The 13,914-nt window shown below is 39.2% G+C and overlaps 1 protein-coding gene across 2 annotated transcripts in view; it reads right to left on the bottom strand.

The window, feature by feature from the left end:
- Positions 1–528: 528 nt before the first annotated feature.
- Positions 529–13,914, bottom strand: part of LOC113502426 — a 48,367-nt gene continuing 34,981 nt past the window's right edge. For both annotated transcript variants that reach the window (XM_026883991.1, XM_026883992.1), the window contains 17 exons: positions 12,071–12,175; positions 11,435–11,652; positions 10,756–10,929; positions 9,972–10,170; positions 9,345–9,448; positions 8,738–8,891; positions 8,263–8,318; positions 7,523–7,679; positions 6,882–7,008; positions 5,675–5,784; positions 5,067–5,228; positions 4,143–4,241; positions 3,327–3,414; positions 2,677–2,777; positions 2,136–2,216; positions 1,658–1,714; positions 529–1,192 (listed from right to left, as the gene is read on the bottom strand). In XM_026883991.1, coding sequence (XP_026739792.1) covers positions 1,106–1,192; positions 1,658–1,714; positions 2,136–2,216; positions 2,677–2,777; positions 3,327–3,414; positions 4,143–4,241; positions 5,067–5,228; positions 5,675–5,784; positions 6,882–7,008; positions 7,523–7,679; positions 8,263–8,318; positions 8,738–8,891; positions 9,345–9,448; positions 9,972–10,170; positions 10,756–10,929; positions 11,435–11,652; positions 12,071–12,175 — 2,079 coding nt within the window. In that variant the 3' untranslated portion in view covers positions 529–1,105. The remainder of the gene's footprint in view (positions 1,193–1,657; positions 1,715–2,135; positions 2,217–2,676; positions 2,778–3,326; positions 3,415–4,142; positions 4,242–5,066; positions 5,229–5,674; positions 5,785–6,881; positions 7,009–7,522; positions 7,680–8,262; positions 8,319–8,737; positions 8,892–9,344; positions 9,449–9,971; positions 10,171–10,755; positions 10,930–11,434; positions 11,653–12,070; positions 12,176–13,914) is intronic.

Raw genomic sequence — 13,914 nt, 5'->3', positions numbered from 1 at the left:
TATATATGAATTTTTTGAATATGATTAATGTGTAGGTAAGGTTCTAACTAATCGGCACATTATGTATTTTATTAGTAATTTAGTAACGGTTTTTTATTCTAAATATTCTACAAGAAATAAATGTGTGCAATAAAAAATAAAGAATATAACATACGATAAAAATAAAGATAATCCATGTCCACTCTGCTGAGAGAGAAATAATAAAGATGGAACCATTAGATCCTGGGGCTATATACTGCAATGTCACAAGACCCAAGCCTTTATCACTTTAGAATATTAGTAGAGAAAATTGAGAGTACCTGTTATCGTCATTAAATAGAGATAAACATTTGCAAAGTCGTTGTCAGCGCCATCTAGTAATTTACTCGCAAAGTACTGCAGCGTTTCAGAACTTTGACATAAGGCCTTCGCCAGCTACGTTAATATACCAAAAGACTCAGAGATGGCAGCACTATATGAAAATAACAAGTTTATGCTAACCAAAAAAGTGTTTTTGGATAGAAATTCGTTAGTAATAAAACAAAGATATTGATTTAAAATAATCATTTAATAAAAAAATGTGCGTTACAAAATGTCCCAACATTGTGGTGGAACCAGAACTGAGACACTTACAATTTCATTTGTTGTCTCTCTCACACTCATATACTAACACACGCTATCTCTTACAAACTAGAGGAAACACTCCAACTTAGCAACAACTCAAAAAAATAACAATTATTACAACAATCAGCAAAGCAATAAAATTCACAAGATCGCGTATTCTCAAACAATTCAAATCGGCGTATTATTCGAACGTTCATAACGACGTATCGTTCAATACGAAAATTCAAATCGGCGTATTAGTTGCCTTGACTCCATTCGGCGTATTCAGCGACGGCTTGTTTCAAATTGGCGTTTCATTCGGACGGCTTGCTTCAGAACGGCGTATGGACAGTCCCCCAGTTTGCGTATCATGCGTAGTACGAGAGCTAGTTCAGAGACGTTTATAAAACACAATACAATTTATAGTCAGGGCTAATTGGACTATGACGCGAAAATGACGTCATTTAAGTCCAATTTGACGTATTAGTGTAGTTTTCCCTGATGTGACGTCTCCCAAACAATGTTATCGTTCATGCTGGTTCAGTCTTCGCAAACTGGTGACGTCCATGCCGTATATCCAGAAACTATTCGGTTCTTGGAATTTGATGCGCTGGAAACATGAGAATAATTTTATTAAAGCTGCAAAAACTATGTTTTAGGAATACCTAACAGTTAAAACAGATATAAGGTAAAGGATTTTTGGCTTCTACATTGCAGGAGATTATTTAACGGCTTCCGATTGAACGAATTTATTTCTTGTGTCGCGGGGTGTTTTTCGCAAACATACAAATCACGTGCACAAAGACACTCAGACTCGGGATAACCATTTGTGGATCACACAAACTTGCCCTAAGCAGGGATCGAACCTGCGACACGTCGCGCGGCTGTAGGTTTGGCGTGATGACAGTACAGATACAGTATTCAAAAAACATTTCAAGAACAACGTTTGTGAAACACACATACACATATGTCTAAATAGGGATCGAACCTCGTTCATCGAGCTACACATCACGTTCAATGTTCATTTAATGGGTGACAAAGAAAAAAAAGTTAAAAAATTGAATATGTTACGTACTTCCACACTCTCGTTTGGTTTCAAAACGCCTTTGCTCAATCTTCTTTCGATTCTTTCCTGAAAACAAAATAAGAATGATATTAACAGTTTAAAAAAAAACATCTTATATTTTCTTTCTGGTACATATGTCGTTAATTTTGTTTCAACCAAACCGGTTCGAGAGTTACTTTGCTGAACACTAAGACACGAAAACTAGTACCAACAAGTCATATTTGCGTTTTTCCTAAGTAAATGAAAAATCACACAACGCCATCTAGTCTCAAACAAAGCAAAGCTTGTATTATGAGTACTAGACAACTGATAAACATTCTTAGATTAAATAATTTTAAATAAATTACATCCAAACAGAACAAATAGACTCATCACGCATACATTTGTCCTGGGTGGGAATCGAGCCCACGACCTCTGCTTTAGCAGTCAGGGTCACTAACCACTAGACCAGCAGGCCAGTCTGTATTTAATAATGAATATAACTTGCCTCATGGTTGATGTCTATGTCTCCTTCAGTTTGCATCACCGGTGGTATGTTGGGTCCGAGCTTCTCAGCCAGGCGTTGCACCTGTTAGAATAATATATTTTTTTACTATTTATTTATCTTTATTTCACACAGATAACTAAGGTTTAAGTTAATCCCCACGAAACTGTTGCAATAGTTTGACTGCGGGTTTAAACTTGAAGAGTTATGAATGAAGAAAAAATGGTTATTCACTGCCGTATACTGCAAACAGCATTGGTTATTTTGTAGCAAGTCTCAAAATCACCAATTGTCAAAATAAAATGTTATTTTGTCAACTGGTGATTTTCAAAAAATATTGATTTAAATAAATGAGCAGACTGTCATTTAATCATTTCGAGTATTTTCGAGGCGTAATATAATCCAAACAGCTTCCAACTTGTGCATTTTGCGACAACCATTCTGGACAAGTATACATGGATCTCCTCAAATGCTCGTCCTACACGGGGATCGAACTCTCAACAAACCACTATATAACACAATTAGTAAGTAGATATCAACTCACGTTGGGATACTGTGAGAAGCAAGCGCGCGCGTGTCCGATGCATGGCGGGGCCACGGCGCGCCCGTAGCGGTCGCGGTCCGCCGGGTCGAACATGTAGTAGCCTAGCATATTGTGATAATTAGTTACAATTACACAAGTTGATGGACCACAGGCTAAGCTAAGGCTAAGTGTCTGACAACCAGTCTAACCAAGGGGTATCGTGTTGCCCAGGTAACTGGGTTGAGAAGGTCAGATACGCAGTCGCTTCTTGTAAAACACTGGTATTTAGATGCTTCCGGTAAGATTGGGAGCCGAACCCAATACAGATGGGAAAAATTTGCTAAGCTACGGAACAATTTGTTGCTTAAAACTTTTGATCTATGAGTACTTCTTGCTTATTTTCCGTTTGAGATCAAAGTATCGAAAAATAAGACGTAGCTGTTTCATTTTTAATGCAGAGTTTTTATCCACCTTCCAGCTCTAGCATCAGATCAGCTCCATGTCATCATAATACTACATTGTCACACAATATACATAAACATGCAAAATGTCATCTCAATCGGAAACCGGGAAGTGGGTCTTTAACTTGCGAGATTTGATTACAGACAAAGGGACAGGTGGAACTAAACAAAGGCTTGTAAAATACAATAACATTACTACAAGGTGCTTACCTCTGGGAGTCCTGAACAGAGCGACGGCAAACTCTCCATTGCCAGCGACGAATACGCCAGCTTTTTCCTCACGGAAGAATTCGCCGATCTGAGGTAATGCAAGAAAATGTCATAACAGCTATATCCCAGAGATGGGAAAAATCTAACTATCTCGTAGCTATTATTATAAAGTGGCATTTTTTTCCCATCACGCCCCGTGTGAACGGTGAAAGCTTCAACGTTAAGGTATAAGGATAATCGATAAGGTGACACAAAATGTATTTATTTACAAAAGCTCACTATAAATTGTCAGTAATATAACGTTTTAAAAGTGCCTGAGATACGGCCTATTTATTTGTTTTTATTTGAAATAAAAACTTTTTGATTTTGATTTTGATTTTGATAAATTATTTTATTTCAAGTTATTGGTATTTAATAAGCTTGTAAAATGGGATTGTCGAATCTTTTTTTGTTGAGTAGGCAAAGTCAGTCAGCACCTGCCAATTTACTTTCATAAAATACTTAATTGAAAGGCTGGTGCCATAGCAAAAGAAACTCTAACATAGAACATAATTGTATCAATAGCCCAAATCAGTTTTATCTAGACAAATAACAATAGTCTTGCAGCTACCTTATTCCATCCATGGTCTATCTATTCTTCTATAGAATATTGGTGGACGATCCCTGATACACACCCCATCACATTTCAAATTAATTTTCTCACCATTCCTCTGCATGTTGGACCTGTGTCCCCGTGTACGCCTTTAAAATGGACCGGATCTCTTCCCATGAACTTATTCCTTGAGGAACATGAATCAGACGATTGGAAACACTTACTTGTTCAACTAGATCAAAGTCCAGCTTGCCGTTATGCCTGGATTTGTAGACGACGACGCGACAGACGCAGTTACCAGGAGTGTAGAACTTGCGGAGAATCTGAGGCGGATAGCAAAAGCATTAAAGTGTTATTGTGCATGTGACTTAAATATGTGTAGGACTTCACGTAACAAAAGGATGAAATTCCTGAGTGCGGGAAACATATTGAAAAAAAAAAAAACACAAAATTCGTTCTTGAAGAAAGGGAATTGAAAATCGAAGTATGGGGTTGTCATATTTTATAGATTATAAGAAAGGGCTATCGCGGAGCCAGTATACAAAAAAAAAACAAAGGTAAAGGAAGAAAAAAAAAGGTGGGTTTAGTCAGTAAAAGTCTGACACTCCCTTCCGCGTAACCCAAAGCGGTAGCTGGAGTTCATTTGAACATAAATCCGATTAAAGAAAACCGTATGAAGTAAATCTATGCTAATAAATAAAGCTAACTATAAAATTAGTCATTATATTGATGAACTAGCTGTTGCCCACGACTGCGTCCGCGTCCGCGAAGACATAAGTTATGATTTTTACCTGCCCTGTTTTTTCCACATTTTCCATTGTATCATCGCTCCTATTAGTCGCAGCGTGATGTTATATAGCCTAAAACCTTCCTTGATGAATGGTCTATTCAACACATAAAATAATTTTTCAATTTGAACCAGTAGTTCTTGAGATTAGCGCGTTTAAACAAACAAACAAAAAAACTCTTCAGCTTTATATATTAGAAAAAATAGATATAGATTTACATTACGAAATTAGCTTCATAAAACTATAACGGTACTAGTTTTGTTTTTAGTTTCATCTGTAAGTTTCATCAAGTTTCGCATTGCATGCATCAATTTCATCATTTTCTTTAGTTTTTAAATATATAATTGCTATTTTTCTCACCTGTTCCATGACAAGTATCTTGGAGGGCGGGTGGAAGTGCAGGTAGCTGTCCTGGTAGAGCTGGTCTCCGCTCTCCAGGATCTGGTCGAGGGTCGAGGAGCACCAGCGGCAGACGTCGTCCACTCGGGACATCGCCACCGCCATCACTGAACAGGCTAGAGCCTGGAGGGGGGGATCGAAGATAATAATAGATCGAGTATTCAGTTGTACTAGATTAGCGAGCCGTATGCTGAAATGTTCGCTGAAGTCACTCTTTCGCAAATCGAACGTTCATCGAGAATACTCCCTTTATTTTCAGGGAAAAATAGTAATCTTTATCAAAAATCTTTCATTACTCTTTCATCATCGTCAGGCATTTTGTACATAAATGACAAATAGATAGATTCTGGTTGAGTAAAGATCGTAGAGATCATAAAGATAAAATTGCAAAAAAAATGGAAAACAAAATTGTTTCATCGTGCCCGAAAATCTATTCATCCCCTTTGACGTTTGGCATCATTTCTACACAATGGACAGCTTTTCTCATAATACCATTTAGTCCTCGAGCAAAACTGTCGTTTCTACCAAGTAGTCCACCACTAGAAGGTCCCAAACAGACCCCACCATACCTGATGGCCTCTGGAAGCGTAGGGGAACTTGCGACACGCGATGGAGTGCTGCGCCGACATGAACTGAGTGCCATCGTTGAGGACCAGCCAGCCGCTCGTGTTGCGCTGACCTGACAAGAGAAAGGTTTACCAGTCAAAAACTGTCCAAGTACAAATCGGAGTCGTGGTAACACTAAAAAATGCACGTACAAACAGAGAGGGGATGCTAAATAATAAGAAACTTGAGGCCTGTGCCAAGCAGTGGCACTTTTAAAGGCTGGTATATTATTACACTGAGTATTATTCATCAATAAAAGGAGCTTGTGGCTATAACAGCATGACGCGGTCGTTCCGTAGATGGGTGACCATCTTTATCATAACGAGTTCCTCCGTGTTTCGGAAGGCACGTTAAATTGTGGGTCCCGGCTGTTATTCATACTGTATCTTTGACAGTCGTAACAGGTAGTCAGAAGCTGTAAAGTCATAAACGTAGTTGGGAAAAGGCTAGGATGATGATGATAATTAGGCGTCAATGGATTGTGCGTAATATCACAACCTTCGGATTTAGACGTTGATGGAGAAGAGTTACGTTTTTTTGAAGTTTTCTTAGGTTTCGGCATGTCTATTGTAGTAATAACATTAATTGGTTAACAATCACATTTTGGATTTACATAAAACAAAATATTTATGAATACACACACATATTAGACAAACATGATTGCGTTTGTGACGTGTTAAATGTCAATGTGTTTTTTTTTCTTTCTTTTTTTGACATCTACATTGAGTCGAAAGAGTTTCTTGATTCAGAAAAGTTGTTATTGTTGTCAGTTGTTGTCGCAGAACCCACCAGTTGTTGCAATGCCTATACTTTATAGATATAAGAACTGCTTACGACCAAAACTATTTTGACCAATAAATTTAAACTGTTTCGTTGCTATTATTAAGTAATTTTTGTGTGACAGATAACATTTTGAGTTATTTCACGAAGTTTGTAAGTTGATACTCCAAATATGTCAAACAATTATTTAAATAGTATTTTAAGCAGTTTTTAGAACGATACTCCAAATATATCATGTCAATATCAGACTGCACGGATAGCCAAGTGGGGCCACTTTTCGCGAGGAATCGCATATGCAAATCGACCTGCCAGTAGTCTCTAACCTTGACCAGGAAGAACTAACCTATAAATAGATCTACCCGTTGACCTAGAAGAGAGGTGTGGACTAACCTTTGAGCTTGGTCTGCTCCTTGTCAGCCTTCTCGGCGGCTCGCTGCGCGTCCAGGCAGGTGGCACTGCCGGGTGGATGCTTGCGGTCTTTTTCACTAGCGCGGCGCTTGCTGCCGTCCACGTTCACCTAATGATGGAAGGTGGAGAGGATGAGGATATAGGGAGAGGGGAGACATGCAGTATTTCCTGCACATGTACTTCTGAATTGAGTATAGAAGCAGGGAGAAATGGTGATGGGAGATCGGAGAAAAATGTATTAGAATACTATTGATATTCGCAATCTCCAGTCGGAAAACCACTAAACAAGTTAACGTTAAATGAAATGTCATTTTAGGGTCAAATTATTCGTTACCGCAAATCTATTGAGCCCAAACTCGAGAAAGCTGAGTCTCTTTCTAGTGGAGTATCAAATTAGCTCCATGACATAATAATGTGCATCTTATGCTAATCTAAGAACCAGAAGGGTCACATTTTAGCAAGAGTTGATTTTAGACAGTTGGACACATGACAGGTAAAATATTTAGACAAAAGCTTGTTGAATTAAAGTTGAACCAAAAAAACAAAACAATTTGGTCATACCTAACCGAGACAACAAATAAAACAGACAAAATTTACAATATAATCTCAGTAATCCAACATACCTTACTGGTCGCCGGTATGAGCCTGACATTGGGCGGCGCCCTGACGAGGGGCGGCTGCACCCCGCCGAGGCGCTTGATCGGCTGCACCGTTATAGACATCGCGTACAACTGGAAGTCGTGCTTCGGTCGCTCGGAGATCGGGATGTTCTGGAGGTACCTACACATCACATCGTTACTTAATAAAGGATTACATAGTGGTTTCTTAGGTTTACGCGAATGTTAGTTGACGTGCAGACTGGCCACGTGACCAGCAAAAGTGTCGAAACGTCGGGAACTAAAATTAAACCGCAAATTTATAAATCCATGAAAGTAGTTTTATTTCAATAATAACGGATTGCCACACAAGATTTTTTTGATATCGCCCGATCAGTTGCGGACCCATCAACATCGGGCAAGGTTCCGAATCAAGCGATCTCGGTAAATACAAGTGGGTGAAATGTTCTTAAACAATTATCGTTCTGCCTTGTTTTTAATTATAATGTGACGTGACGCAACGCACCTTTGAAAAATCTTCAGCTATGTGGGTTTCCTCACTATGTTCCCTTTTACAGTTTTTAGCGATAATCACTATGATATTCACATATGAATTCTAAAAGATATTCGTGCATAGTGAGACTTAAAACTAGACCTTTGATTTGCCACTTTGGCTAGACTAGGCTATCATTAGTGGAACTTTTCTTAGGTAAGAAACAATAAAATACTGAAATAACTTTAAACATACAGAGATACAGAATACTTACGCATATGCCATCAACTTGGGTGACGTGAAGGTGAGGACACAGGCAGCGCCATCGTCCTGTAGAGAAAATAAATAACTATTACAAAATGAACTGCAAGAAAAGTTAATCTTGATGTCCACTATATAGATCAGGGGATCTGGACAATGTTACATCGCATTAGAATAGAAAACTTCAAATGTATGTGAATGACGTTCCTCTTCGACAAGTGACGTGACTTTGACTTGTCAGTTTAATACATTTGAGGGATTCGTCAGCGTCAGCGAGGAGATATGTAACTTGTTGTTTAGCCCCACTATCATGAAAAGGAAGCTATTTATTTCCAACACCCAAAAAGTTATTTTGCGTCTTGGGTTTGATCTCAAAACCATCGGCATGACAGTCCTACGGTCTTACCACAAGGCTATATAACTTCGCCCACAAATTGGACCTTGCTTGATATTTCCCGCACGAGGCTTGACGTACGAGTCTGACTGACCTGAGCATCGACCCTGAGTCCCGTGGGCCCGCAGGCGTGGGGCTCCATCATGTAGTAGGGCGGAGCGCCCGCCACGCGCCACACTCCCACCGCGTGAGGGACAGACCAGAGTACACCGTGGGTATGCGACTCGAAGAATCGCTCCAAGGCGCATCTGTACATCATTCAAAATATTATGTAAAAGGAGAATATTGTCAAAAATCTATTAGTTTGTCAGACAGATTTCCAATAAATAAAATATTGCATATTTGTAAACAAAAGTGAAGGGATACGCTGATTTAAAATCTCGTGTGACGTCACTTATCAGTACGCTTTTTGCTAGCAAGTGATGCCCACACTAACATACATTTCAGCATCTTAAGTGCTTTTAATCTTCCTTAGTTTTTAATGATGTGATTAAATGAAGAATACTTCTTCAATATTCTTTGCAAATCTATCTGGTATTGGAATACCCAATTTTTTGGTCTCATAATACAAACTTTGCCTAGTCTAGTTTGTATCGGGTTACATCATTAGATTTACTCAAATACCCTATACAAGTTAAGTCCTCGTCCGATACGGGTTCCAAGGCAGTTAATCATTTTATTCTGCTGTTTCATTTCCTCACCTGACAGTCATCTCTGAGGGTTCCTTCTGCTCGAGCTTGCCGGTGAACACCTCCTGCAGCTCGTAGCGCACGTAGTTGACACCCAGGACGAAACGTTTCAACACCTTGACATATAAAAATAGGTCTTAGGCTAAAGCTAGGTTGATGAAATAATAAAGACATTTTTTTTTTAAGTTGAGATAAAACATACAGATCTTGCCCAGCAGTGGGACAATAATATATATAGACACAGATCCATTTTTTGTCAGTACCTTAGAGTAATTAAGAAATTTTACAATTTTTTGACAAAATATTCACCATCAGTATAAAATCATCACCTTCACGTCCTCTGGAATTACCCACTGCTGGGCACAGGCCTGCTTTTTTACCGCTTATTTTCGCCTGCTTTAGGCATATGTATATGTATACATGCCAAGTTCTTTTAAGGGTTTTTATTGTTCAAAGCACCATCTAGATCTATCTTGTACTTTGTAATCACTGATAAATGTATTTTAGTTTTGCTAAGAACTCGTCTAAAATATTTCCCTTAACGGTCCTAGCGGCGTCTTAGCAAAAATTAAAAACAACTAGTAAATCGCAATTCGCATAATTCTGTTAATTTTTAAGACCTAACTTTAAAGAACCCACCTGCAACGGCAACAACACGTCTTCCCCGGGTCGGAACTCGTATCCCAGTGACCCCAGCGAGGCGGCGAACAGCTGGCAGGCCACGGCCATGACTTCGTCTACAGTCTTACGAGTCCACAAGTGTGGCCGGCGGACGTGGGACATCGCAGCGGACACTATGGCCGCGCAGGCCGATTGTAAGAGAGCGTCGCGAGTGAACCTGGAGGACATTCGAGCAATTTTGTTCTTTATTTGCATTGCAATAAGGTACAGTTTTAAAGAGACGCCCAGAGCTAGGTATATAGAACCTGTGTTTCAGGAATCAGTGATATGATATTGATTACTTGTACCGAGTTTTAGTATATTTGTGCTTATGACTTGAATTTTTGTGAAATTATCCGAGGCACAAGGAGTGAATTCTATAATGCGGGAGTCGTAAAAGAAATAGCGCTGCGTGTATAACTGACGCAGCTTCTTTTAAAGTGTCACGGGTGTTCACAAACATCTAAATAAACATATAAGGCACAAAGACACCCAGACCTAGAAAAGGCGATCGTAAAGTTCCTATCACAAGCAGTTTTACTGATTTTCGCCTCAAGTGACCTATCTTTTTCAAAATGCGCGGAATATAAACAGCTTTTCAGCAAGGAACAAGGAACAACAGAATACTACCGCAAGTCTGCTGGAAGAGCTTCTTAAGAAAATTAATAAGCAACACCCTTGTACATCATATTTTGTTGTGTTTTTTTCGTACATACATTTTATATATTTAGGTAAAATAAAGATAAAAACGTCCAATTCTCACTTGAGCAGGTCAGGCGGCCTGGTCCCCCTGAGGATGGTCCTCCCGCGCGCAGTCTCCACGAAGGCGGTGAGCACCTTCCACTCGTAGCCCTCGTCCGGCACCGCGCCCTGAGGACTGACCGGACCCTGCGTCTTCGAGAACTCCCAGAACACCTTCACGGCTGATATTGAGAACCTAGAATGGGTTAGGTATGGGTATTAATGCTTGGTGTAGTTTATGTGGCTATTTGGAGATGCAAATAGAGATTTGTTACCCTTATACAAAGTATCAAGTTTCCATATTTTTATGTTTATTCTATAACTAGTTGGTAAATCTTACGCTATATAGAAAAATTACTGAAAGTCGACGACGATAAAGTTACCGTTAAAAAATAACGTAATAACAGCGTCTCTTTAAATTAGTCCCAGTCAGGGCGCCATTTTGAATACATTGGCGCCCGAACAGGGACTTGCGATCTACGTTCTTCACCTGCTAGCGTTTAGAACTTGCTCTAACTGCTAAAACATCTTACGGTACGGACTTACAAACCTTCAGATTTCAAGCATCTCAACTGATCCTTTGACAATATTTAGCAATGGGGGCTTAAACGATAATTTACGAATGTTAATACCCTTAACTATTGGCGCCCAAACAGGGGCCAATATCATACAGCTACAGGCACCTCACTTTCACCACTTACCGGTTATTCCCGGGCCGCATCAAGCCCTCGACGTTCGACCGGAAGCAGTTGGCGAGGTCGTCCACAGTGGAGAACAGCACAGCGGCGGCGGCCCCCACGGGGGAGGTCCTGCCGGCGGGGCCCACCGCGTGCGGCTCGAACATCACGAAGGACTTGTCGTCGGCGCCCTTCCAGATGCCCACGCAGTAGCCCTTGGCGCAGAGGACGCCGTATTTGTTCTGGTGAATGGGTAATACGGATAAGTCCCAAAGTAAGACAAAAAAATATCTTAAATGATTATATTAGAACCGGTTTGGGGGTAGAAAGCTAATTAGTATTGTTATCATTCTATTGAGGTTGTTTGGGCTGTCCCTAGATAATCAATAATGCGCTAGGTAAATAACTAAATTCTCTTTTAAAAAAAGTCTCCGTATTTGGATTTTGTCATCCAACAAAGTCATGACCGTACTAACCGTTGTTTAACCGAGTTAACTTTAGATTTTGTATTCGTTGTTTTAGCAGAAGCCGCAGCATACATTATAGTTTAATACATCATTCTTTAAAAATCAACTGCTAGACATCGGAGATTTGGTGATATAAATAGTTCCCTTTTGGGTAAGGAACCCTAAATAGCGCTTGTGTAAAATCAATTCTCACGTTATTAAAGAAAGCATTAATAGCTTTCTTGAGACTGTTGACGCTACTGGACTCTGATGCTTTGATGTCACCGCCTTGCACGTCACCGTCGATCTCCAACTTAATCTGTACAGACACAAATATTAATCAATCAATCGATACAGTCTATCTAGTCGTACCACATCGCATCTAGCATCAGTAGCTATTAAATACATACGAGTGTATTAGCTAACGGCCGCTCTCTATATTCGATCCCGAATCTAAGATTCCGATCAATCCAGATTTTTCTCAATCCCTCGATTGAGCTTGAATCTGCATTTCTTTAATCGATCTCGTCTCGAAATCCATCGAAAAAAAACGGATAGATCGCCTGCTAAACGTTTTGTTTTACGCATGTGCAGAAAAAGTACTTCAGCGATTATTAATGAGTAAAAACGTGGCTTTTTTCTTAAAGCTTATCTATTTTATGTATACTCACTAGAAATTGCACAAAATACAAAAATAAAAGATTGGGAAGTCGTAGCGGACAAATACTGTAATTCTACCTCAAGATTATAAAAAGCATAAACGACAATAAACGTTTATTGATGAGCAACGGAACGTCAGTCAATCAAAAAGTTGTCAGTCAGTTTGACATTAACATAATATATTTTAAAATCGCAAGTTTATTTGTTGTTTGTTTTTCCGATGTCTCAGTTATAGAATAGAATACAGCGGTAATATTCGAGCGCATTCAGAATAAGTTCACGCGCCATCTGTACAAGAAACTGTATGGGGTGTATCCGTTCTACCTACTCATGGATCCCACTCTGTTTGTTCTGGGCATGGTTGGCAATAATCAACTGTATATGAGACGGAAGTTTGCACTGGTCGTCTACTTGGTGAAGGTGCTTCGTGGAGTGGAGAATCACCCGGAAGTATTGCAGTGCTTGAGTGGCGGAGTGGGCGGCGAAGCCCGCACCTACTGCTGGTTCCTACCGCGAGAACAAATTTGCTCGCCAAAGCACCTCTTACAAGAGCTCTCCACACCACCAACTTCTTCAAAATCAGACTGACGTGTTTTTAATAATGTAATGTGTTGCAATTTTTGTTTAGTTTAAGTTCTTTGCTGTCGCATTAGGGTAAACCCTGTAATGATACTTCATGGTTTTAAATAAATCAATCAAAACGAGAATATTATAATCGTTATCTATTATTGCAGTATTACAGATATTGGTAAAAGTGTACTTAGTACACAAAAACTATAATACCGAAAGCAAAAAAGTTTAAGCGTCAGCTTATGCTTAGCAATCCAAAACAATTACTGAGCGCTGGTCTTCAGCTTAAATCCTTGACCCCCGTTTACAAGTACAGAAAAAAAAACAACCACTCGATACATCACAATCACAATTACAAATTTTGAGGACAGAGTTTGTTCTTCTTCGCTGTCACTACTATCCCACTCCGATAGCTGAGCTAATACTTCAAGATCGCTACCACTATCACTTGAAAATATTTCTATTTTCACAGATTTCTCAGTACAATCCGTAAAAAATTGGGGATCGCGATTATAGATCAAAAACGTCAAAAATCGATTTGTCAAAACCAGAGATCGGTTATAGAAAACGCATAACTGTTACTTTCATACAAATACCAATCTAAAATCTCGGTCCGCCCTCCCAAAGATAGATTGAAGAAAAAGATCGAGAAAACGATCCATGGATCGGTTATAGAAACACTAAAAGTTGTAAATGGATTCAAATGTCAATCTCGATCCGTAAATTAGGGATTGAGATCGAATATCGAAAACTTTTTATTTTCAGGTGTTTTTTTTTTAATGTTATATGTTTATTTATTTATTTATTTATTTATTTAAAAAAACACCT

This window comes from Trichoplusia ni, chromosome 17 (assembly GCF_003590095.1).
Source record: "Trichoplusia ni isolate ovarian cell line Hi5 chromosome 17, tn1, whole genome shotgun sequence".
Lineage (NCBI taxonomy): Eukaryota > Metazoa > Arthropoda > Insecta > Lepidoptera > Noctuidae > Trichoplusia > Trichoplusia ni.
The sequence above is the reverse complement of the archived record's forward strand: the minus strand, read 5'-3'. Positions and strand labels throughout refer to the sequence as shown.